Source organism: Rhinatrema bivittatum, chromosome 4 (assembly GCF_901001135.1).
Source record: "Rhinatrema bivittatum chromosome 4, aRhiBiv1.1, whole genome shotgun sequence".
NCBI lineage: Eukaryota > Metazoa > Chordata > Amphibia > Gymnophiona > Rhinatrematidae > Rhinatrema > Rhinatrema bivittatum.
In genome coordinates this window covers 410400809-410424507 of record NC_042618.1, presented here as the reverse complement: position 1 = coordinate 410424507, position 23699 = coordinate 410400809, and the positions used below count along the sequence as shown (strand labels likewise).

The 23699-nt window shown below is 43.4% G+C and overlaps 1 protein-coding gene across 3 annotated transcripts in view; it reads right to left on the bottom strand.

The window, feature by feature from the left end:
- Positions 1–23321, bottom strand: part of IL17RE (interleukin 17 receptor E) — a 102764-nt gene extending 79443 nt beyond the window's left edge. Inside the window, exons 1-2 of one of the 3 annotated variants that reach the window (XM_029601176.1) lie at positions 22969–23321; positions 3614–3629 (exon numbers count right to left, since the gene is read on the bottom strand). In XM_029601176.1, the coding sequence (XP_029457036.1) occupies positions 3614–3629; positions 22969–23073 (121 nt within the window). In that variant the 5' untranslated portion in view covers positions 23074–23321. Of the gene's footprint in view, positions 1–3613; positions 3630–22959 lie in introns of all 3 variants that reach the window. The other 2 variants (XM_029601174.1, XM_029601175.1) reach the window with 2 other exon arrangements.
- Between the last annotated feature and the right edge of the window lie 378 nt (positions 23322–23699).

Genomic DNA, 23699 nt, shown 5'->3' with positions numbered 1-23699 from the left:
TACCATAGAGCGTACGGGTTAAAAGCTTAAAAGGTGCTTTAACCTGGAAGTGTCAGAGTCCATTGTTCGTGAGTATAAATTGAGTAATTGTTTCTCAAAGTTTTTCTCTCAACAGGCTATCCCCCAAACAAGGTAGATCTGCTATCTTTTCATTAACATCTTCTTGGAAGCTGCTGGCCTAGAGCCATGCCACGTGCCTTGCTCCAATAGAAGCCCCTTTGAGCCGAAAGACTCATAGGGACCAATGCAATAAGATGTAAGTATTGCGTGACCATTTTTTCTAAAGCACATGCAGCCACGTCCCCTGAGCATCCGATACAGTATTTAAATAATGGGCTACATAAAAAAAGGACGTGCTAGGGAAGAACTGTGCACTTCTAGCGCTGAAATGCAATGGGCGCTTAATATGAATGTCCATTTTTAATCCTGCTTCTTCTGGCCGATTTTGCTGAGGTTGCTGAAGATGCCCATAGCTAAGCGCCCCTTGATATGAGCGTATAAATTATATGTCCAGAAGAATTTGTTTTTGTTTTTTTAAATCAAGCCCAGATACATTTAATTTTCAACACCGCAAGCAGTAAATTTAAGTGTCACAACAATACTAAGTAGGAGGAACCACAGAGGACAGTATTTTTTAAATTTCTCATGAACCCTCGACTTGCAGATTGACTTTACACCTCCTCTGGGGCTGAAGTTAAATTTTGTGTGTTAAAAAGTGTGCGTTGGGCGCTATCAGCTATGCATTTGTTTGGGTGCGCATTTTGGACACTCTAATCTCCTTATTGCGTTGGGTGCTAGTCTAGCATGTCCAAAACACATGTCCAACCATGTGTAAAGCTGTGTGCTAAGCTGAGTGCACTTTATTGTAAAAGATGACAAATAGCTTCCTTTAAGTCCAACAGAGGTTGCAGCATAAAGATCTCTCCAGTCTCATGGATATATTGGACCATGTAGAACTGATGAGGAGTATGAAGGCTGTTAATATGGAACACTGGAATACTTTTTTCCCCGAAGTTGTCCAGGAGTTTGTGGTCTTTTCCTGGTGGAGAATTTGAATATAGTCTAGACTTCTTGGCTTTCTTAAGCACTGTCTCAATGACTACAGACTAGTGTGGGAGCTGTACTACTCCATAGCCTGGTGATTTCTGCATTCTATATTTGAGGTCCAGTTTTCTTGCCGCAGTTATGTCAGATATGGGCATTTCCCACATTTTCATCTTCGGTGTATCTAAAATGTCATGCATTCATACAGCCATTGATTCTGATGGGATGTCTAGAATGTGAAGACCAATTGCCTCCACTTGAGTATCCTTGTCTTTCCAAACCTGGACATTGAGGGCAGTGGCAAATTTCACAATGAATTTGGAACAAGACAGGTTTTCTGGAGGAGATGAATGATCTGGTGGCTCTAGAAGTGGATCAGAGGGAATCCCTGTGGAACTGCCAGGTGAGTGCATTGCAGATGGAACCCTTGGCCATGATTGCCATGAAAACTGAGATGACAGAGGCTGCTCATCTGGTGACTTGGCGAAGGGAAAAGCAGGTGAGTGACTGGCGAATGAGAAAAATACACAACCAAAGATGAAGAACCAAGGATCAGAGGATTTAACATTGGTGGAGATGTGGAAATCACGATTTGAGTCAGTGCCACAGGAAAAGTGAAATGCAAATGAGGAAAAAATGTGGTTGATTCTCCAGAAAGCACCACAAATAAAGTATTGACTATTTCTGTCATTTGCTCAATCACATATTGAGCTCTCTGAGCTAGTGTAGAAGGAGGAGCATCCTCCTCCAATACCAAAATAGGCTCGATCCACAATGGGAGGTCTGTTGGAGGAGAGAGGGACAGTGAAACGTATTAGGATCTGGCATGTCCAGATGTAAGCCTTGTGACAGCAACTGTGAGATTGCAAGCATTCTGGTAATAGAAGGTGGTAGATGAAGAATCTCACTGGATATCATAGAATTGGCCTCCGCTGTATAGAGTGGAATAAACAAGGCCACACGCAAAATCTGGGAATCCAAGAGCTGTATAGGCATAAAATGTTTGGATTTGGTAGAAGAGACTTGCAAAGTGGAGTGGTATGCAGACCTGGATTATTTTGGAACTTCATCAAAAGAAAGAGACAGAGTACACTGAGGATGCATGCTGTGGGCAGTGCAGAGACCCTTTGTACAGAGTGTACCGAATGAAGATATGTGGAATGAATTGGATCACATCTATGATCAGGCACCAAAGAAAGTGGGTGATCTTGCAATGGTGCATTGACAAGATGCATCAATGGTCAGGTATGTAAACTTATTGTGCTGCTTCAATGGGCCATGTGTTGGGTGCAGTGTTGCATTGTGTGTCGATGTATCATGCATCAGTGTTTGCATTGATGCATCACTCGTCGAGGAGCTAGGTTTCTTCTGCACCACTGATGTTCCATGCATGGACAGTATCGATACGCATCAATGCTTGTGCATTTTTGGTGCAGAGGGAGGTTCTTCTGAATGATGCTGCTTTGACTTTGATGCATACCAGCCATCAGTACTCAACCCTGCAGCTGTTTGAGTGGATAGGGGAGTCTTTGAGGAGCTCAGCTCCCTTCCCCATGAAGCAGTGCATTCTGTGCTCCGAGATTAGGATTTACTGCAGCAGCTTTGGGCTCAATGCAGGCTTTCTATTTTTGCCACCTTGGATCATTGAGACCTTGGGGACATCAAACCATAGGTTTGCTTGATTGAGGTCAGGTCCCAAACAGCAGTAACAGAGTTCATGTCCATCAGTAATGGACATTCTGACCACACATGCTACTCTTAAATCTACTGATCTTAGGTTTTTTCTTTCCCAAAATGTCTGGCCCATTAGAACATGTTCCAGAAATGTCTGTCTCTGAGGAGACTAAAATCTCTCTTTTAACAACTCTATTTTTTTTTTTTTTTGTAGCACTGAAAAGTGCAGTTGGAGGTGCTGCTGAAGCAAAAAAAAAAAAAAAAAAAAAACCAAGTTAAAAGTTGAAGGAAAAAAATTGTAAGGAAAGACTGAGTTCACATCCACGCTTTAGCTTGGACATAAAAAGACCGAGGAGGCTCTCGAGGCAACACTTGCACAGGATCTCCTGCACATGCTCAGTAGAGCTCAAAACTCCACTAGCTTGGAGAGATGTCTGTGCACTGCCACCCAATGAAATCACCCACATATCAATGGCTAATTCAGCCTGCTTATCAACTAAAAACAAAACATAGTTCATACTCATCCAATACATGTAAAAAATATCACAGACAAAACATATGTGAGACATACAATAATAAATTGGCAATACAAACAGCAAGCAAAATAAAACTGTTAAAAAAATTTAAATTTTGGCAAATTTGAAAAATCCATCTCATTGTCATGAAGATAAGACACTTGACTAACTAGGACTCATACATTTTACATATAAATCAGTATTATGTCCAGCTAGCCTGAAAGAGCCAGATTAATTATTTCATTTGTGTATGTGAGCAGTAGAGGTGGCCCAATATTCAATATTTATGTGAAAGAGCCCATCTGCTAGAGGAGAGAAAATCTTAATCTTGAATACTGCATTCTGTTGCTAACTTAAACAATGATAAATCAGATACTTACTGGTTTCATTATAGTCCTGTCAAACAAGGAAACAAACAGAAAAAAGTCATTAGTTTAGGGGTATATTATCTCATCTCTTATCTGTCACTATAACACTATAACAAATAAAGCCTTCACATTTTGACAGCAGACTTTCAAATGAATAATTTAACATCGCAGGGAAATGAGAGTGCAGGATGTGGGATTCAAAAAGTGACACTAGTGTAAAATCAAATCTTGTGCTCCAGTCAGTGAACTGCTGGCAGCTTTGATCTGAACAAAGATATTACCAAGGCTCCATAAGGCCATAATTCCTTCCCATTTGGGACACCAAATACCCTGAGATTTATGTAGTTGACACCTTATATGAAGAAACAATAAGGTCTCTTCCTCACTCATCTCAGTTTTCTTGAGCATCTCCCATGAAAAATTATATATTCTCAGAGTGACCGCTTAAACAAATGTCATCTTATAGCTTGAACAAGTGAGAGTATTCCACCAGCATATCCCTTCCCTACATCAGGAGCTCTGATGTGCCCATTCAGATATTCTTTGCACTTGTGCTACTGTCCACCATGCTTGCCCTACAGTAATAAGCCAAGATCCTACCCCTACCATCGGCATACTTACAAACCTGTCTCCCCACCACTTACACCTCTGATTTCACCTCCTCCTCCTCGCCAGCCCAACTTTTCTCACTCCCTTCTTCCTTATTCTTACCAGTTCTTCTATCCTCTGCTTTCAAGTCCACCTGAAGGTTATTTACACTTTTGAATAATAGAAGAACTAGGGGGCATTCCATGAAGTTAGCAAGTAGCACGTTTAAGACTAATCGGAGAAAATTCGTTTTCACTCAACGCACAATAAAGCTCTGGAATTTGTTGCCAGAGGATGTGGTTAGTGCAGTTAGTGTAGCTGGGTTCAAAAAAGGTTTGGATAAGTTCTTGGAGGAGAAGTCCATTAATGGCTATTAATCAAGTTTACATACAGGTCGATACAGTAACGTGCAGTTAAAGATTGCCCGTCTGTAACGTGCTGGGAGCGCACAATACAGACAAGTAAGGCGATTCAGCGATACAGTCTCCAGTTTCACGCGTCCCTAGCGCTTCCTAAAACAGACGCATAACCCTTTCCGCACCCAGCATGTAAATGAACGAAAAAGCTGTATAATGAAGGAATTAGCTATTCCCCTCCGATACTGTAACGGGCGCTGATACTATCTCCTCAGTAACCCGCTGTTTTGCCGCGGCCTTAACGTGTTAGTTTACCGCCTCCCCCTAGTAGGAGTTAGTGTAGTGTAGTGTAGTGTAAAAAACATTGCTTACCCGCCCTGGTTCCGTCCGGTCTCCGGTCCAGCCCGTCCGGTCTCCGGTGTAGCCCCAGTCCGGTCTCCTGCAGCCCGTCCGGTCCCCTCCTCCCGAAGCAAAAAAAAACAAAAAACGAAAAAGTAGCAAGGCTCGGGCCTGCTACGGCAGTCCCTTCTCCCTTCCTCCCGATTTCGCACGGCTATTCATCCAGGCAGAGGGAACCGGTGGCGAAAACGGCCCACGGTTCCCTCTGCCTGGATGAATGCACGGCCACCGGCAGTGAAGGAATGGCCGTGCGATTTCAGCGCTGAAGGCAGTCACATGCCGTGACATCATGTCACGGCATGTGACTGCCTTCAGCGCTGAAATCGCACGGCCATTCATCCAGGCAGAGGGAACCGGTGGCGAAAACGGCCCACGGTTCCCTCTGCCTGGATGAATGCAAGACCACCCGGCTCCCTCCGCCTGAATTAATGCGCGCCTGTGCGACCCGGCCTCGTTTGAACACGCGCCCACCGCCCCCCGGATCCCGCTGCCGCGCCCGCCCAATCGAACACGCGCCTACCCGCCCGCGGCCTCGATCGAACACCCGGCTCCCGACACCGCCGCCCGCCGGCCGCCTGGACCCACGCCGCTGCCTGGATGACCGCATGAAAGTGACAGGTATTTAAAAAAAAATTTTTTTTTATAACACTCAGGTTTTTACATATTTTTGGTTTTTTGTTTTTTTTTACACTTCCTGGTGCCTGTCATTTCAAATGTCATTTGAAATGACATTTGAAATGACAGGTACCAGCGCACCCAGGTTACTGTATAGGCGCTGTATTAAGCGCCTATACAGTAAAATGGGTTACGCGGGCATAACCCTTCCCTAACGCTTTAAAGCCGCGGCATGCATTTGCATGCAATTAGAAGAGAGTATCGGGGACCAAGTGAAGAGAACTGTGCGTGCGGGGAGGAAGGGTGAGCCTGACACTGCCACACTGTTTCTACCGCGGCCTTACTGTATCGACCTGTTAGGGAATAGCCACTGCTATTAATTGCATCAATGGCATGGGATCTTCTTAGTGTTTGGGTAATTGCCAGGTTCTTGTGGCCTGGTTTGGCCTCTGTTGGAAACAGGATGCTAGGCTTGATGGACCCTTGGTCTGACTCAGCACGGCAATTTCTTATGTTTAAGGATGCCTTTTCTCCCTGGCCACTCACAATTTAAAAAATTCAGTCAACAGAACAAATACAATTATTACTATTGCTTGGCTTTCTGGTTTTTTCTTTTTTTTTTTGCACTCTTTAGGCAAAAAACAAGCACAAAAGTTTTATTTTTGCTTTAATCTCTCAATGCCAGAGATCCAGGTAAGCCCAAGTGCTACTAATTGTCATCAGAAACCTGTGTTAGTACTGAATAGCTACATAAAAAGTTAATTACACAGAGTCCTAATGAGCTTAAGCTGACTTCAGAGGAAGATAATTTTTAAACTGAGGGCAAGGTCATATTAAAAAGGTGAATGTTTTTTTCCCCCAAAGTAGTACAAAATGTGGACAGCCATAGATCAAAACGTGCATTGGAACGCTACCCAACAGTTATGAGTATAAAGCCCTCAGATACATATACAGAGCAGCATAGACAGAAAGGGAGTGATTTTCAAAAGGATTTACGTATGTAAATGTAGCTACTATTGTAGCAATTTCCAAAAGCCATTTACCCACTTAGATGGGTAAATCCTACGGACAATTCAATGGCATATATTGTAGCAATTTTCAAAAGCCCACTTACACAGGTAAAGTACATTTACAAGTGTAAAACCCATTTTTAAGTGTGTAACTGCTTTTGAAAATCAGGCCCATAGCTTTTAACCTTGTTGGCTTGATTACTGATTATTCCAAAGTCATTGCATGCCCAAAACAGCCCTAAGCAATCTTCAGCATGTCTCTCTATCCCTTCCCTTACAGGTTCACTGCATAACAGGAATGTTTTCAGTCTCATGTTTCATTCCCCATAGTGGTAGATGTTGGATGATCGCCTGTATCTAGCTAAGGTTTTTTTGTGTTTTAATAGTTTAAGACCTCTGAATGATTTACAGCATTTGAGCAGGGGACCCCCAACTCAACCAATACAATGCTTATTATTAGATTTCACAATCTGTGCTGGAAAGATGGATGAAATAAAGGACAAAATAAACTTTGCTTGTACAGGAAGAAGGAACAAAGTATTAGATTCAAAAGTACTGACAAAATAAATATTTACAGAGCACGCTATTTAATTAATTCATTTATTATCCAAAATGTCAAGAGCCAAGAGTTTAACCAGTTTTCTCTTCTTAATAGACTTGGATGGGCCACACAATTACTCTATTTTGTATCAGAGTGTGACGGCTCCTTACACAACAGGTAGTTGCAATAGTGCTATAGAAGACAATAGGACACCTCAGCCAACCATTAGGAATGAATCACCTGCAGCCAAAAGATGGTTATTACATCCTCTTATCCCCACAGATCCTCTTTGGAGGAAAAAGTCAAACAGAAAGTCTTTCATCAAATAAACCCAAGCACGAAATCCCTTCCCGCATTAGGTGCAGTTTTGAAGAGAAGAACAGATAACACTAGTTTGAAGCACGTCTCTACTTTGTATTAACGCTAACGACATGAAATGCCACTTTAAAAATAGGGAAAAATCTAGGGGTCAGAAATGCTGTCTCACACGGATAGCCTTAATCCAAAAAACAGAAGTTATTTATTTATATACCGTCCTTCCAAAAGTAGATCACAACGGTTTTACAAATATAGCATTGAATTACAATGTAGAAAGATAATCAATTTCAAATTGCTTTAATATAAAAGTATGAGTAGGAAAACAGATTGAGAAAGTTATTAATTACTGTAACAATGGAAGATAGTTCCAAGGAAATTATATAAATGTAAGATTTAAAAGTATTCAAAGCCAAGAAAGTTATTATAAAAGATCCCAAATAAAACTTCTTCTCAGCCCTTTTTTTCATGCTGGCTTTGCATTTTAGAGCAGCTGCAGCATCAGGTCTGTTGTTCAAGAATACTTTCAGGTTTATCAGTCCTTCAGATTTAAAATGTCATCCTTACAAACTTTGGGATCTGCTTATTAGGGAGAATGTTTGCTTTACAGAAAAGCTCTTGGCCAAAGTCATTCATTTATTACAATATCATTTTTCAAGGAACGTCATCAACAGGATTATGAAGCTGAAACTGTGATAACTGGAAATTCAATATGAAATCTGCTGGGGAACAAGCTGGCGACATGAAGCTCTGCTGATGTAGGAGCCTAAGCTGAATTTCGTTGTAAATTCCTTCAAGTGCTTGTTTCTTCAAAATAATGGCACTGAAGAGGAAGGAAGAGTATGAGTTTATCCCTCCGAATCTCCTCAGCCCCCTTCCACCCAGCAAAAGATCGATGGTTTCCTTATCCAGGGTACCTGGACGTTTGGAGGGCAATTCCCCCATTGTGAACACCAATGGAGAAGCACCAGATCTTCATGGGTACAAGGTTTCACTGACTACCTTCTCGAATTGGTCTCTACACCCTTCCTTGTGCACGCTACCCATCAGACAAGACACTCCAGTCTATGCCCTTCTCCATTACTGCCGATTCCCGTCTCTGTGCTTTCCACCTGGTAACAATATGTGCTTGGAATAGACTTCTTGAACTGGTTCATCATGCTCCCTCTCTTGCCTTGTTTATTCCCCATCTAAAAACCCACTTTTTTTTTTTTTTTTTTAATCTTAAGCCTTGAGCTTCATTAACTAATTTTAACCTGAAACTCCAAGTCTCTTGACCTGTAGGTATGTTTGTCTTGATTAGTTTGTAAGCTCTATTGAACAGGGACTGTCTCTTATGTGTTGTTTGTACAGCGCTATGTATGTTGAGTAGTGCTATAGAAATGTCAAGTAGTAGTGGTAGCCCTCCAGATCAGCAGCCAACTTTTCAGGCTGATTCAGTAAAAGTTGTGGGAGAGCGGGCGAGCGCCCACTCTCCTGTGCGCACGATTCAGTATTTAAATGAGGGCCCGCGGTAAAAAGAGGTGCTAGGGACACTAGCGCATCCCTAGCGCCTCTTTTTTGACAGGAGCGGTGGCTGTCAGCGAGTTTGACAGCCGACGCTCAATTTTGCAAGCGTCTCAAACCCGCTGACAGCCACGGGTTCGGAAACTGGACACCGGCAAAATTGAGCTTCTGGTTTTCAACCCGTGAGCCGATTTAAATTTTTTTTTTTTTAATTTTTAATAATTTTTTACTTTGGGACCTCCAACTTAATATTGCCATGATATTAAGTCGGAGGGTGTACAGAAAAGCAGTTTTTACTGCTTTTCTGTACACTTCCTGGTGCCGGCAGAAATTAACGCCTACCTTTGGGTAGGCGCTAATTTCTGAAAGTAAAATGTGCAGCTTGGCTGCACGTTTTACTTAGTGAATCGCGGAGGAATAACTAATATGGCCATCAACATGCATTTGCATGTTGCGGGTGCTATTAGTTTCGGGGGGGGGGTTGGACGCGCGTTTTAGACGTGCTATTACCCCAAACGCGGGTTAACAGTGTGCTCCACCGGAGCGCACTGTACTCGGCTGTTTGAGACACGGCTTGAATCTCCAGTGGGGCAGCCGATACCAGGTGTTGATGACGACGCATGGTCCTAAAGGAGCCGACTCCTGGGCTGTGTCTCCTCAGTCCTTCAGAACTGTGGGTGAAGGGGTGACTAGGTTGCTGCAGCAAAGTGATGAAGAGTTTTGCTGCAACATGAGGGAGGAGCAGGCTACTCCAAGTTATTGCCAGGTTTACAGTCTCAAGCCTTGGTTTCTTCAGTGGTCTCAACATCTACTTCTGGATGATCAAACCTCTGGGGAGACTGGATATGTTCCTGAATAATTGTTCTACTCAAATTAATTCACTTTTTGAAAATTTGAAGGTTTCTACTTCTAACCAACAAGCTACTCCTAATGAGTTTGCAAACAGCCTCGGGACTTTAGAAAAAAAATATTAAAGATATTAATAACTTTAGGACTGCACAGGAAATTGGAGAAGATGGAGAACCAAACAAGTTCTTTAAATCTCCATGTTGTGTTCATGGACCCTTAGGCTGAGGTGGGATTGGCCCAGTTTGGAGGGAGGAGCCCTGCAGGTTCCTACCATCAATAGGCAGACCTGGACAAAGCAGAGACCCAGCTGGAGCTTCGCCTATACCACCAGCCCTCATTCCCCTCGGGTTGAGCCTTTGGGTGCAGGGGCCAGCAGGTCTTAGATGGAGCCTCTGCTATGAGGAGGAGAGGAGGTCCTTGAATAGCAGTGTTGTAGGCAGGCAACGATCAGGCATATCGAGAAGCAGGCAGAAATCGGTGGCAGCCAGTGGGCAAGCATGGTCTGAGGTTAGGACAAGATCAATCCACATAAAGAAAGAAGGGATGGATAGGCGGGGAAGTCAGGCAAGGAGAAGCACAGAAGGCAAGGAACACTGAGGACATGCAAGAGCTAGAGACAAGATGCTGAAGAGAGGCTGGGCTGAAGACAAGATGCTGAAGCAACATGCTCCTCACAAAGTAGTGGGACCTGTTGCTGAGGCATTGAATCCAGGGAGGAGTGAGCCTTTTATAGGGCTTAAGCCATGTCACCATCAACTGGTGCCATGGGGCTTTTCTTGCCCTGGCCCTTTAAGAAAGCCGAGGTACGGTGTGTGTAGGGAGCGGAGTGTTGTCTGGAGCCAGCGGTGTCCGCTGCATGGAAGGTTGGCGGTGTCTTGCCGCATAAGTGCGCGGTGAACCACCTCTTGGAGCATGTCGGGACGCGGCCGGGAAGCCCTGGCTGCAGAGGTGAGTGCGGCAATCCGCGGACCGCTAAACATAACGCTTCAAGTAATAAGCTTCCTTAAAATCTCTGGATTTAAGTCCTTGGGAAGTCTTGAAAAATATCTTATGTAATTGTTTTGTGATTTATTTCATCAAAATAAAATTTAGAAAACATGAAAAAAAAATATGAAAACTGCTTTACTTCAAATGATCTGGGTTGGAAGATACAAATAAACAGGAGACAGTATTAAGAGAACAACTGAACTCAATCATATTATTATTATCTATTATCATTAAAAGCATTTAAGTCAAATGTAACGAGAAATAAAACCCTGCATGTTTCGTTCTACCTTGAATTCTTATGGAATGGAACTTTTACTAATTAACAAGAAGCCATGTACAAAGAGAAATTTAATGTTTAACCAAACGACAAAGGACAGAGTGTACTGAAAGCCTACTCCCACCCCCAAATAAAGCCCCAGCCTGCTTACTGCTTCTGAGCAGCACTGTCCGAGGATGCACACAAACTACTGGTTTGCATAATACCGGGGGAAAAAAAACAAAAGGCCAAGTGTTCTGGCTTCACTGTTGCTCATGTGTAAAGTGGAGCGCTTAACTTGTTATTCCACTTGGTAAAATGAAAGGTCAACAAACAAGTTGCAGGTATTTTACTGGACCAAATACATTTGAGACGAGTATTGTTTTATGAAAACCTCGCCCTGTCTTTTACGTAAGGGAGCTTTTCTCTTTTTCAGCCCCGAGGGAGACAGATATAAGATTTAACAGACTCGGGGCCCGATTCACTAAAGGGTTTTTCCCCCCATTCTGTAACTGGGCGATTTTACAAGCGGGGCCATAACTAGAGGGGTGTGGGTGAGAGGGGCAGCCGCCTAGGGTGCAAAGTCCCTTGGGGGGATGGAAAAATAACTGAAAGGCACCCTTGATTCAGCAGCTGATGAAGAGCCAGGAAAAATGCTGCTCTGCTTTTACCATCTGGTTTAGGGGCCTTGGGGGGGGAGGGTGAGAAGAGGAAGGATCAGGATGGGGAGGGCATAATGCAAACATGCTTCTCTGCCCTAGGAACTAAAACTACTAGTTTTAGGTCTGTTTACAATGAGAGTCTGTTCATATACACTACGGACTGTGATGACAAAAACAGTCAAAGACAAGTAGAAGTAGTTCTTACTGCTGTTTATTTCAGGTTTTTTTTTGTTTATTTGTACTTTCTCAAAGTTAACATAGTTTATTAAAAGGGGATGTTGCATCAGTCTCTGTGTTTATTTACTGATAGAATTCCTAGCCCTGTTTTCTTCGCGATGGGAATGATAATGTAAAAAAAATATTTTTGGAGCTGTCCTTCAAAACTAAGCAGAGAGTTCAAGCTTCCTGACAGTGCCCTTGTTTTGACGCAGCACCTTGCCTCCTGCTTCTTTCACAGCTGATTTCCGGTGCCGTAAGCCTTCGGTTGGCAAGTACCTGGGAGTTTGTTTCTCCTCTTTCTCTCCCCACCCCCACCATACAGTACCTAGGTCTGGTCATTGCAGTGACCATCCTGGGCCAGAGGCCATGCACCAGGGCCCCTTCTGTTACCCTGCAATGATGCCAGCAGCCCATCCCCTGCAGCTGTGAACTCTGGGTGAGAAACCTGGGGCCTTCCCTATAGCAGAGCACAGCCAGGCCAGCCCCATTCTAAAGAACACAACCTGCTGTCATAGATGAGCTGGTTTGGGACCCTCTGATACAACAACAGATAATGCTCTTTCAGTTCAGAGGCCAAAATACAGGGGAAAAAAATTAATTCATTTTAACATCTAAAAAGAGTTTGGAGATTTCTACCAGGAAGTAACTAAAAACAGAACTTTAGCTGGCCTATAATTTATTTTACTAGATTATTCTCTTTAACAGAAACCACTCAAAAACGTTACATAATCAATTATGTGGATTACATTCAGGTACCTACAGTACCTGAATGTAATTCACTTTGAAGCGCGAAAAAAGTGCGAAAAGCGGAATATAAATAAATAAATAAATAAATAAATTGATTGAAAGTCCTCCCTCAACTCACACCCACCCACCATTCCCCTCAGCAAACCTTCCCCATCAGTTCTTCCCTCCAAAGAAACCCTAATGCAAAACAGAGCATATCTTAATCTTTATAACAAATAGGGGCCCCTAATTATTTATTCAACTAGAAAATCTTGATCAACCTATCAAAATTTAATTTTCTTCCTTTAATGTAAATAAGAGGATTCCATTCACATATCATAAGACAGGGCTTCCCAAATTTTAGCCAGTGTGACCCCATTTTAGCATTTGAAAATGCAAATGACCCCAGAGGATAACCAAATTAGCAGGGATGCAGTCCCCCTCCAACAAGCATTCCACTCTCATTCTCGCGACACTCCAGCAGGTCCCCTCTCTTGACCTCCACCTTCCACCCCCTCCAGAGGTCCTCCTCCCTTCCAGCTGATCCCCTCTTACATTACCCAGCACCTCTCATCTCCCCCAGCACATCCACCTCTCTCACCTTCTCCAGCCCTTTTCCTATCCCCCCCCCCCCCCCCCAAATCTGGTCCTCTTTCACTACCAAGCCCTTCTTATAACCCACAACTGATCTTCTGTCATTTTCTCTTTCACTTTCACCCTATTCCCTCCTCAGTCTTATCTGCCATCCCCTTACACATCTCCAATCCTTCTCTCACAACTCCCCAGCTGATATTCTCATCCCCTAATTGCTTTTTTTTTTTTTTTTAAATCTGCCAGTTGATATTCTGCCATTTCTCCTCTTACCCTCTCCAGCTGATCCAACCTTCAGACCCCCTCCTGCATCTGATCCTTCCCTTCAAACAGCACCTCCTCCAAACATCCTTTTGGCCATGGTCAGTGGCAACATTTTCCTTTGGACCCTGGGGCCAAAAGTAGATGACAACTGGTGGGAAGAGAGGGTAGGCTAATGACACGGACGATATTTTTTTTTATCTTGGATAGGTTCAATGGTGGATAAGAAGACAGATGTCGTAGTATGCTCCACCCTGCCATGCACACTGCCTTTCCCTCCCCTCCTGGCTGGTCTGAAGCCTGACAATCATCTGAGCAGCAGCATTATTAATTAAAGTCAGCTTAGGGCCTGTGAGTCAGTACCAAATCTCTCTCATACAGGGCTTCCTGTTGGCACAGATATTCATGTGAGGGCAATGCCACAGCAGGGCCTGTGTGTGCCGGCTCACTGGTCCTATGCTAACTATCACTATTATAGGCCTGAGAGAACTTTAAGGTTGCCCAGCCACTTACTTTTGGATATTCCCTCTGTGCGAGTTATGGTTGACAGAATCATACGAGAGATTATTCGCAATGGCTGGCCCTGCATTTTGAAACAAACTACCAGATTTGCTCTGCAAGGAGCCTTGCCTAAGGGAATTTAGAAAGGCTTTGAAAAAAATTTATCTGTTCAAAAAAGCATTCAAAGAACTTTTGCAGCTTCTTTTTCTCAGCCCTCGGAAGTGTAAGTTTGAAAACATGAGTTATCTACATTACGTCAAGGTGCTGCCTTTGTTTTGTTGTATTATTTGTGATGATGTGATGGATTTTATGAATCTTATTTGTAATCCGCTTAGAATATAGGATAATGTGGTAGAAAACCTTTTAAATAAATACCAACACAGCTGCTGCCTAAAGAGCGCAGTTATTGGAGACACTGGTGACCCCAGCTGAAGGTTTTGTGACCCCCATTTGAGACCCCGATCCATATTTTGAGAAGCCTCATCATCAGAAATCACATTCCAATGGATGAGGACCAGGGTGAACAAATGCTGTCTTACCATGGGCTGGACTGACTCAAACACTTACAGTATAGACAAACTGGAGAATCTTAAATTTGACTCTCCTTACACTTACAGTATTTACATACTGGTAAATCCTATAAAACTAGTAAGCTTCATCTCTATCCAACTTCTTTGTGGTCTCTATGTTCTTTAAAAAAAAAAAAGGTGCTTTGTGGGTTGGTAAGTTAACAGTGAGAGCTCCCTTTCTATCTACTAAAAAAAAACCAAAAAAAACTGACATTACTACACAGATAAAATAAGTGGTTTTTCTCATTGGGACTAAAATCTGAAAATTGTGGAGTTGTCCAAAAATATCATGAACAGGAATAAGTCTCCACAAGGGTAGAGACTGAATATCCCCTGAGCCAGTCCAAATATATTTCTAACAGCCTGAGTAGGAAAAACTTGGGTGGGGGGAGGGACAGTTGCAATTTTCTTAAAAAAAGGAACCAGGTCAGTACCAGAGGCATCTGCCCTCCACCTTCCACTCCAGCTGCAGTGGGAAAAAGGAAGCAACAGCCACAGTTTCAGAGTCAGCAATGGTGCAGAAAATCAGCACAGGGACGGTAAATATCTCCGCACATTTATGTTCCTCAGGAATTTTGAAGACCTTGGGCATCACTGTTACACTTACAACATCACAATATTTTATAAATCATTACATTTCAGAAACCCTCGTTTCTTCTGTAGTTCAGTTTAAATCCATTAATCAATGATGGAGTCTCCTGCTGATGATGTGCAAGCTTTCACCAGCTCACTTTGAACTAGGTTTATTTGTGTGCATGTTAATGTGATTCTAGCCCAATTCTTGACTCGCAAACAAGAGCTGCAAGGTGGCACAAGTGAAACCCGCAGTTGATGAAGATGGGGATTTGGCCTTTCCTCTCTCATTCCTTTTCTTCTGTGCTTGTATTTGCTTGGTTTCAAGCCTTTGGATGGCCGAGAGACAGAACTTCTTCAGTCTAACCGTATATGAATCCGTGCCCTCACAGCTGTTGAGGTCTACCTTGCAGGGTTTAAGATTAAGAATGAGAGTGTCCCTGAATCTCTAGCATGCTCTTTCCTATGATCTGTGCCTATGTTTCAGCTGGGCCACATAACACAGCATTGGAAATTTTATGGCATAGCTGGCCCACCGAAGCTGAATTTTCACCACCATTCTTTCCATGCCAGAACTTATTGGTACCTCTCAAGCTCTTCTCCAGTAGACATCCTATCCTGCCACGTTACATTACAGATGGTTCTCAGGAAGCTAGGGTTCTTCGAGTTGCTTGGGGTATGTGTGATACTGCGTCCAGGACTCAACATTCATACAGTAGTGTGGACAGTATCACTGCCTGATACACCTTGGTGTGAGAAGGAAGTTTCACCTCTTTCTGACAGGCCTGGTGCAACCCAGGTGTGCACACCGTGCATTTGTACAAGGTGGCACGCCTGGGAGCCGCCAGCCGAAAATGAGAAAAAGCCGTGAAGGAGAGAGGCAGGCCGCCGGAACCCAACCCATCGGCAGCCAAAAATGAGGAAAGGCCATCACAATTTTCCCTCTTAGCTGCACATGTGCATTCACAGCTTTCCACCCGTCCCCACACCCCATTACAGGAAGGCTAGCGAGGCCGAAGCAAAGACTAGCCCATGGGGCCATGGTGGAACTCATCTCACTATGGCCCGAACTTAAAGGAGAAGCTCATCCCACTATGGCCTGAAGTGAAGAGAAGGACAGAGGGGGCCATGGTGGAGCTCATCCCACTGTGGCCTGGAGAAAGGAAGCCGTGTGTGTGTGTGTGTGTGTGTGTGTGTGTGTGTGTGTGTGTGTGTGTGTGTGAGTCTGCGTGAGGGCTTGTATGTGTGTCTGTGTCAGAGCCTATGTGTATGTGTCTGTGTGAGAGCCTGTGTGTCACATAGGCTCTGACAGGCATGCACACACACACACACTGTGTCTGTGAGGGAGAAAGAGCCTGTGTATGCGATAGCAGGAGTGTGTGTGAGCGCACAGGCATGTGTATGAGAGATGGAATGTGTGAGAGAATGATTCCCCCAATCCACAACAATCTCAGGGTGTCTGAAAATCAAAAGATCCCAGGTATAGCGAGCAGGAGATTTTTTCATCCTTATTAGTTTCAATTATTGGGTGTAATTTGTTTCTGCTGCTTTAAAATATTGTATAATTTTTTGGGGGAAATATTAGAACATTTTAATTATTGAATTTTTTGTATTCATCAGATGTTTTGAAATATTTTATTAATGTTTGAGAAATTTTGGATATTCTATTGAACTGGTTAGAAATATTTTATTCTTTTTATGACTGATTTTACTATTATGATTTTATTATCAAGAATAATAATAATGAAGAATGGTAAATCTGTTTTCCATTGTTGCTCTGAGGCTGACTTGGTATGAGTTCCAGTTCAGCTTGTCTCTTTAGTCTGTATTTGGTCAGGGTTTGTCTATGTTCTCCGTGTGTGACCAAAATTAGGTATTCTGCTATCATATAACTTATGTGGAGGGATCTACAGCAGTCTAATTTGTTCTGTTTTCCTAATAGGAGCTGTATTGGTGTTCTAGGGTCTGGTGCAGTATGTGCATTGTTACCTTTTCATTGATAAGGTTATTTTGGTATGGGAGGTTTACTATATGGTAATGGTAATTCTGTTTATTCATGGCTTTCTGAGAGCCAAGCACACATTACAAAAAGTCTAATTCTATATGAGTTCCAAGTGTCTTTATTGCAGGATTTTCTAGTTGGCACCAAGCAGCGCATGTAAATATAATATGCCTATTGTGATACTTTTGCCTCAGAAGACTGTACTTTTGAATGTTTATTCATGTAAAATATGTTATAAATGCATAATTGAATTGTGTGTGTTCATCTTAGAGAGAGTGTGTGCAAGGCTGTAAGGTTTGCCTAGGGTACCTAATACCCTTCCCTTGACCATGGGTTCCGTTTGGGAGGAGGGGTATAAGTTTTTAAAACTATAGATTGCTGGAAGTAGCTGGGCTTTTTTTTTTATGGGCATGGGACAGAGATTGAATGAATTGAGGGCAGGGGGCAGTACAGTAATTGTTCGCACAGGGCAGCAAAAAAAGCTAAGCACGGGCTCTGTTGATGCTATGTACTTTTTGGATTGTTGTAAACTGCCTTGAGCTGCCTTCAGATTTGGATTTGGTGGGATATAAAAATATACTGTATACAGGATTCTTCATTTTCAGTTTTTATTTTATTTTTCTGGGGAATTGAATGTGTTTATTATAAGAACAAAAATATTTACCTGGAAAAATGGCAAGTCATTTTTCCACCTATGTTTCCTGTATTTGTTGTAATTAACACTGATAAATTGCCAGGAAAAATAAAATAACTGAAAATGAAGGTCCCTAACTGTTCGCACATGAAATGGGAAATCCTTGTCTGGAAACGTGTGAAATGAAGAAAGTGGATGAATGGCAAGAAATGCACACTGCAGATGTACAACCACCTTTCTCACAGCTTGACACAATAATAAAATCTGCAGCTATTCACTAGACAAAACAGCCACTAATAAAATCCAAACAATAGCACCTCAGACTCAGGAAGGAGCGTCACTATGACCACGCAAGCTGATGCAAAACTGTTCGCTCAGGCTATCGCACGGGTAAATGCATGATTTGACGTGCGCTAAACTAACGCCTGATGCAACAACGGGATTAGCGCATCCAAAACGCCTGTCCAAAAAAAGCACATAACTGTGTCACATGTAAATGCCCTGCAGATGAGGTTATTAGCTATTACCTATTATCTCCCCCCCCCCCCCAATACAGAAAATCTCTGCTCTGCTAACGCACCTTTTTTTAACACGGAAAATTTAACACCAGCCCCGGAGCTGGCATTAAGTCAAACTGCCAGTCAAGGGCGGGTTAGCCGAGAGGCGATTTTCTGCTTTCTCTGAAAAGGGCAGCACTCGGCGGCTGGATTCCCGTTACTAAAAGAAGAGCAGCGGAGCAATGAGCACTCCATCCTTGGAAAAAACCCTAAGGCAGATATGTAAAAATAGGTTTGAAGCAAATGTGAAAAAAAAAAAAGGAATCAAGTACTAGAGATTGTCGTGAGATCATTTCGGCATAAAGGCAGGCTGAGAAGCAAGCCATGCTACACAGCTCTCCGGCCCCTGAAGCAGACACGGCTTGTCAAAAACTGGCAGGCGCACAGCTTCACTTCCTAAAGAGATATCCACGATTTGGACCACCTAAGACTGTCCTTTGACAGCATTAAGAGATAAGTTGGAAGCACTGCTGATGCTGAGTAACACATAAGATGAATGCAATTGCTTTACAGAGGAGAGTTGACTTGGGATAGTACATTTCAGTTACTTTTTGGCTTAGCACACAATTGTGTGAATGGAACATTGACTTTTTGAAGAAAATAAAAAAATTAGAGCACCACATTATGGACACACATTTATAAATTTAAAGCAAAAAAACGGTACCTGCTCCTGTTGGAGTCTCAACCAATATATGGGGTGAGACCCCGCGCAGTGATAGCAGTCACCAGAGTTTACCATCCCTGACTTTTGTATTTTATAAGCTGAGAAGTTAGCCAAGCTGAGGCAGCTTTAAAAAGCGAATCTGCAGGAAGTTAATGAGCGGCGGAATAAAATGGACTCTCATATTGAGCATCCCCTTTCCTAACCTGCAAAGCCACGTCTTCTGGGCGGCCCGATGCCAAGGACGCACAATTTATCCCTAACGCGTCCTTTTTAGCGCAGGACCTCATTAACATATTGCATCGCACGCCCAGGAGTAGTGGATGGGCGCGTGTTAGGAAAGGGTGGGCGCGCTCATTTCTATGCGCTTTTATTGCATCGGCCCTGTTATTGCTCTGCCACCTGGCACAGGTAACCTGGTCTTTTCTCCCTCTGAACTGATTTCAGACCATCGCTTCAGTTAACAGAAATAGTGTAAAAAAAAAAGATAAAGCAAAGCGATTGGGGCTGCCATCTTCATAGATCTAATTAACACATCAACCACGCAACCATTTAAAGGGTTATCGAGGCATTTCGTTAACCTACAATGTCTGCTCTTTTGAAACTTGTTTCGTAGCTAAAGACGTATACAACATGAAAATAATGCAAGATAATCTTTTCTGAACCTTCCCACTCTTTTGTTGCTTGGTTTTTTTTTTTGTTTTTTTTAACATGACAGCAAAGAAGGAAGTTTTCAACCTGTAAACTGCCTCTGTGCAGAGAATAGTCCCTTGTTACACATCCTTTCAAGTTCCAGAGTAACCCACTTACAGTTACCAGTCAGATTAACAGATAACGCAATCGCTCGAAACCCACTTTACTAGCAGCTCATCAAAAAGCAGGCAACTAGCTACTGCTTCTCTTTTTAGTAGCTTGGAAGTTAGGTTCAAGCACCTCAGTGTGGTTTTGCAAATTTATAAATAGCAACAAATACTCCCATCATTCTGCATCAGAAGAACAAACAGAAGTCAATGAAACTAGTTCCTGTAAAGGTTGTTTTGGCATTTAAGAATAAGTTAAAATACTAAGCAGTCTTTGGATGCATTACAGTTCCTTGCAAATCAGGGACATTGTGTTATCACACAATCAAAAGTAATAAAAATGAATTCAAGTTACAGTTTATTACAAAAAATAAACCCACGGTTACACTTCCTTTATCTGATAATTTTTCCCAGTATGAGAAAAATAATGTTACATTAGTTGCTTTAAAAAAAAAACAAAACAGTAACAAATTCCCAGTCTCTGGCAATATATTTAGGAGCTCAGTATGAATGCCGAGGGCTATTAGACGAGAAAGGGCTTCGAGGAAAGCTTGTGTGGTTTTGCTGTTCCTTTACTGAAGAAGTGCACATTACATTGCCTCACTCTACAAGTTCAGAGTTTGGGTGGCACAATCACAGTCACACTGCAGCCTGTACCGGAGCCTTAAAAGCTTAGGGCCAGATTTTAAAAAGGTTACGCGCTTAAATCCACATAAATCTCCCGTTCCCTCCCCCCTGACCTGACCTTCCCACCCCTCCCCTAACCTTTCCCCCCCCCAGCCCTACTCTAACCCCCCCCTGTCCTTTGTCTTACCTTTTGCGTCTGCCTCTGGCCCCACCCCCACCCCTTTTGTAAAGCCCCAGGACTTATGCGCGTAACCTGACTTATGCGCACCGGGCCTATTTTAAAAAGCCCCAGAGGCAGGTGCAAAAGGTAAGACAAAGGATGGGGGGTGGGGGGGTTAAGGTAAGAAAAAGGGGTGGGAAGGTCAGGTTAGGGGGAACAAGTTAAGACAGCGTGGCTCGGCACGTGCAAGGTGCACAATTATAAGAACATAAGAAATTGCCATGCTGGGTCAGACCAAGGGTCCATCAAGCCCAGCATCCTGTTTCCAACAGAGGCCAAACCAGGCCACAAGAACCTGGCAATTACCCAAACACTAAGAAGATCCCATTCTACTGATGCAATTAATAGCAGTGGCTATTCCCTAAGTCAACTTGATTAATAGCCGTTAATGGACTTCTCTTCCAAGAACTTATCCAAACCTTTTTTGAACCCAGCTACACTAACTGTACTAACCACATCCTCTGGCAACACATTCCAGAGCTTTATTGTGCATTGAGTGACAAAGAATTTTCTCCGATTAGTCTTAAATGTGCTACTTGCTAACTTCATGGAATGCCCCCTAGTCCTTCTACTATTCGAAAGTGTAAATAACCGAGTCACATCTACTCATTCAAGACCTCTCATGATCTTAAAGACCTCTATCATATCCCCCCTCAGCCTTCTCTTCTCCAAGCTGAACAGCCCTAACCTCTTCAACCTCTGCACCCCCTTGTGCACGCACATGTTATAAAATCAGGCGTACATGTCCGCACACACCGGATAGCCCGCGCACATGTAGGCCGTGTGCGCTTCTTTTAAAATCTACCCCTTAGTAAATCAGTCCCTTTGCCATTTAAGAAGGTTAAGGTTGCCTTCTCCTGGTCCACAAACAGGCAAAACAAGGGACGTTTACAATGCAACTAACTATTTTATAATTCAGGGATGATTTATGTGTTGGTGCTTATAAAGGGTAGGAAATTAGTTTCTTAGCTATGTTTACGTTTGATGCCCTTCTACAATAAATATTAGCTTACTATTTCAATCCAACACTCAAACATTTCTTTAATAAAATGTAGAAGGTTTGGATCATATTTTAGAAATTAAAAATTATAATTTTAAAGAGCATTTTTAATTTTCAACTATATATATTCCATATATATATTTGCTTAAGTAACACGGTAAAAGTTATTTACTAAAATAATTGAACAAAAAAAAGCCAGAAGCTCTTGCAAGTAAGACATTCCTAACCAAAGAATACAATTTTGAAAAATGCACCTAAAAACTGTATTTTAAAAAATCGATAAGAAATATTGGCCTCATTTACAAACTTAGGACCAGATTCATTAAGGCTTTTCTCCAATTTTATGTCTATGAGAAAAGCCTTTAGTGAATCAGATCCTTAGCCGGCAACACAGCACTATTTTGCGCCACGGGTGCCTCAGTGTCTGACATATGCAGAGCGGTGGCAGTAAAAAAAAACCCAAAACCCTACAGATTGGAAATTGGTGGGTAAATACGGGTTTTCCTCTCATTGATTTCTAAAAAAAAAAAAAAAAAAAAAAAGGAGCCCTACAAAGCTGTCCCACGTACACAATTTTGTATGACAAACTTAATAAAAAATTGGAAGGTCAATTTTTAAAACCTTTTGGACTAAATTTGTCATCATTTTTTGAGATACAATCTGTATTATCCAGCTTGCCTGCTTGATCCCCCTTGATTTCATATTAAAATCAAGGGTCACCGGTAAGACACACAATAGTGACCTGTTACAAATAGTCCTTTATTTGGGGTTTCTAGATCATCTTATCAATTTTAGCACAGGTTATTTACAGCATATAATTACCATATAAAAAAAATACAATGTAATAATATCAGAATGTAGAAAAATCATGCATAAAACAAAAGAAAATAATCCAAAAAGATAAAAATCATACTTAGTAACAAAGCCCTTAAAAGCAGAAATACCGCAAAATATGATTTACTCTACTTCCCCCACCCTCCCATAGACACAGTGTAGTAGTAGAAGAGCCTTAATACAAATGTAGAGCAGTGTTAGTGCCTAATTATGAATACTACTTCACGGGGAGGATGTCCCGTCAGCCTCGGCTAAAACCTGTTGCACGGACGACAAATTCCAAGCCGGCGAAAGTGCGCCGACTCCGCCGGCTTCAAAGTTTGGGAGGCTGTCACGGGTCCCTTCCAGCAGGCTTGCTCTAGTTTAGGTCGGGGGACACCTGCCCAGCCCGGCTGGGAAGCGGTCAGACCCGAATAAGATAGGCTGAGGGGCCCCAGAGCATTACCAGAAAAAAAAACCCCAAAACAAAAAAAAAAACACACACACACACTCCACTCGCCTTCCTTACGAAGTTGGCGGTGAGTCGCTCCCGCACGATGATCTGCGGCTCAGCCGCCGCCGCCCTGCAGCCCAGCTGGACGAGGAGCAGGAGGGGGAAGGCGGCGAGCCCCATGGGCAGCGTCTGGCCTCAGCGGAGCCCGCACATGGCTCGGAGCCCGGTGTCCGAGGCTGGCCCCGGGGCCGCATGCCCCTCTCGGCGGCGGGCAGAGGAGCAGGGAGGGAGGCTCAGGGGCGGCGCTGCCGGCTGCTCCGCATTCCTTCGCCCTTTCAGCCGAGCGCTGGCACTGCCTCCGCCGGCTCACACACACCCCCACCCACCTGCGCCTCGCGGGCCCTTGCCGGCGCTCTCCTTCCCTCCCTCCCGCCCACTGACACCATTTCCTGGCAGCGTGCACGGGGCTGGCGCGCCCTGCCCGCGCTTCAGGGCAGGGACCGGCGGGACGTAGGCACGTACCGCGCGCCAGCGCCAGAACCGAGCCCGGCCCTTCCAGCAGCCCGCTCCGTCCTGGCGCGCGCCTGCTTTTGTGGCAGGGGGATGTTGGGGGGAAGCTCTCTTGCCTCGGCATCGTGCATGATCATTCAAACGCATTCGGAGCCCCCAGGCCCGGCAAAGCCCGGCGTGCCGAGATGAAAAATGAACGTTTCAGCGCTTCCTTTAGCTGGCTACATTCACTGGCAGTAGGCACCTAAAAGAAGCGCTGAGCATTTTTTTGAAAATGGACTATCCGCATTATGCCA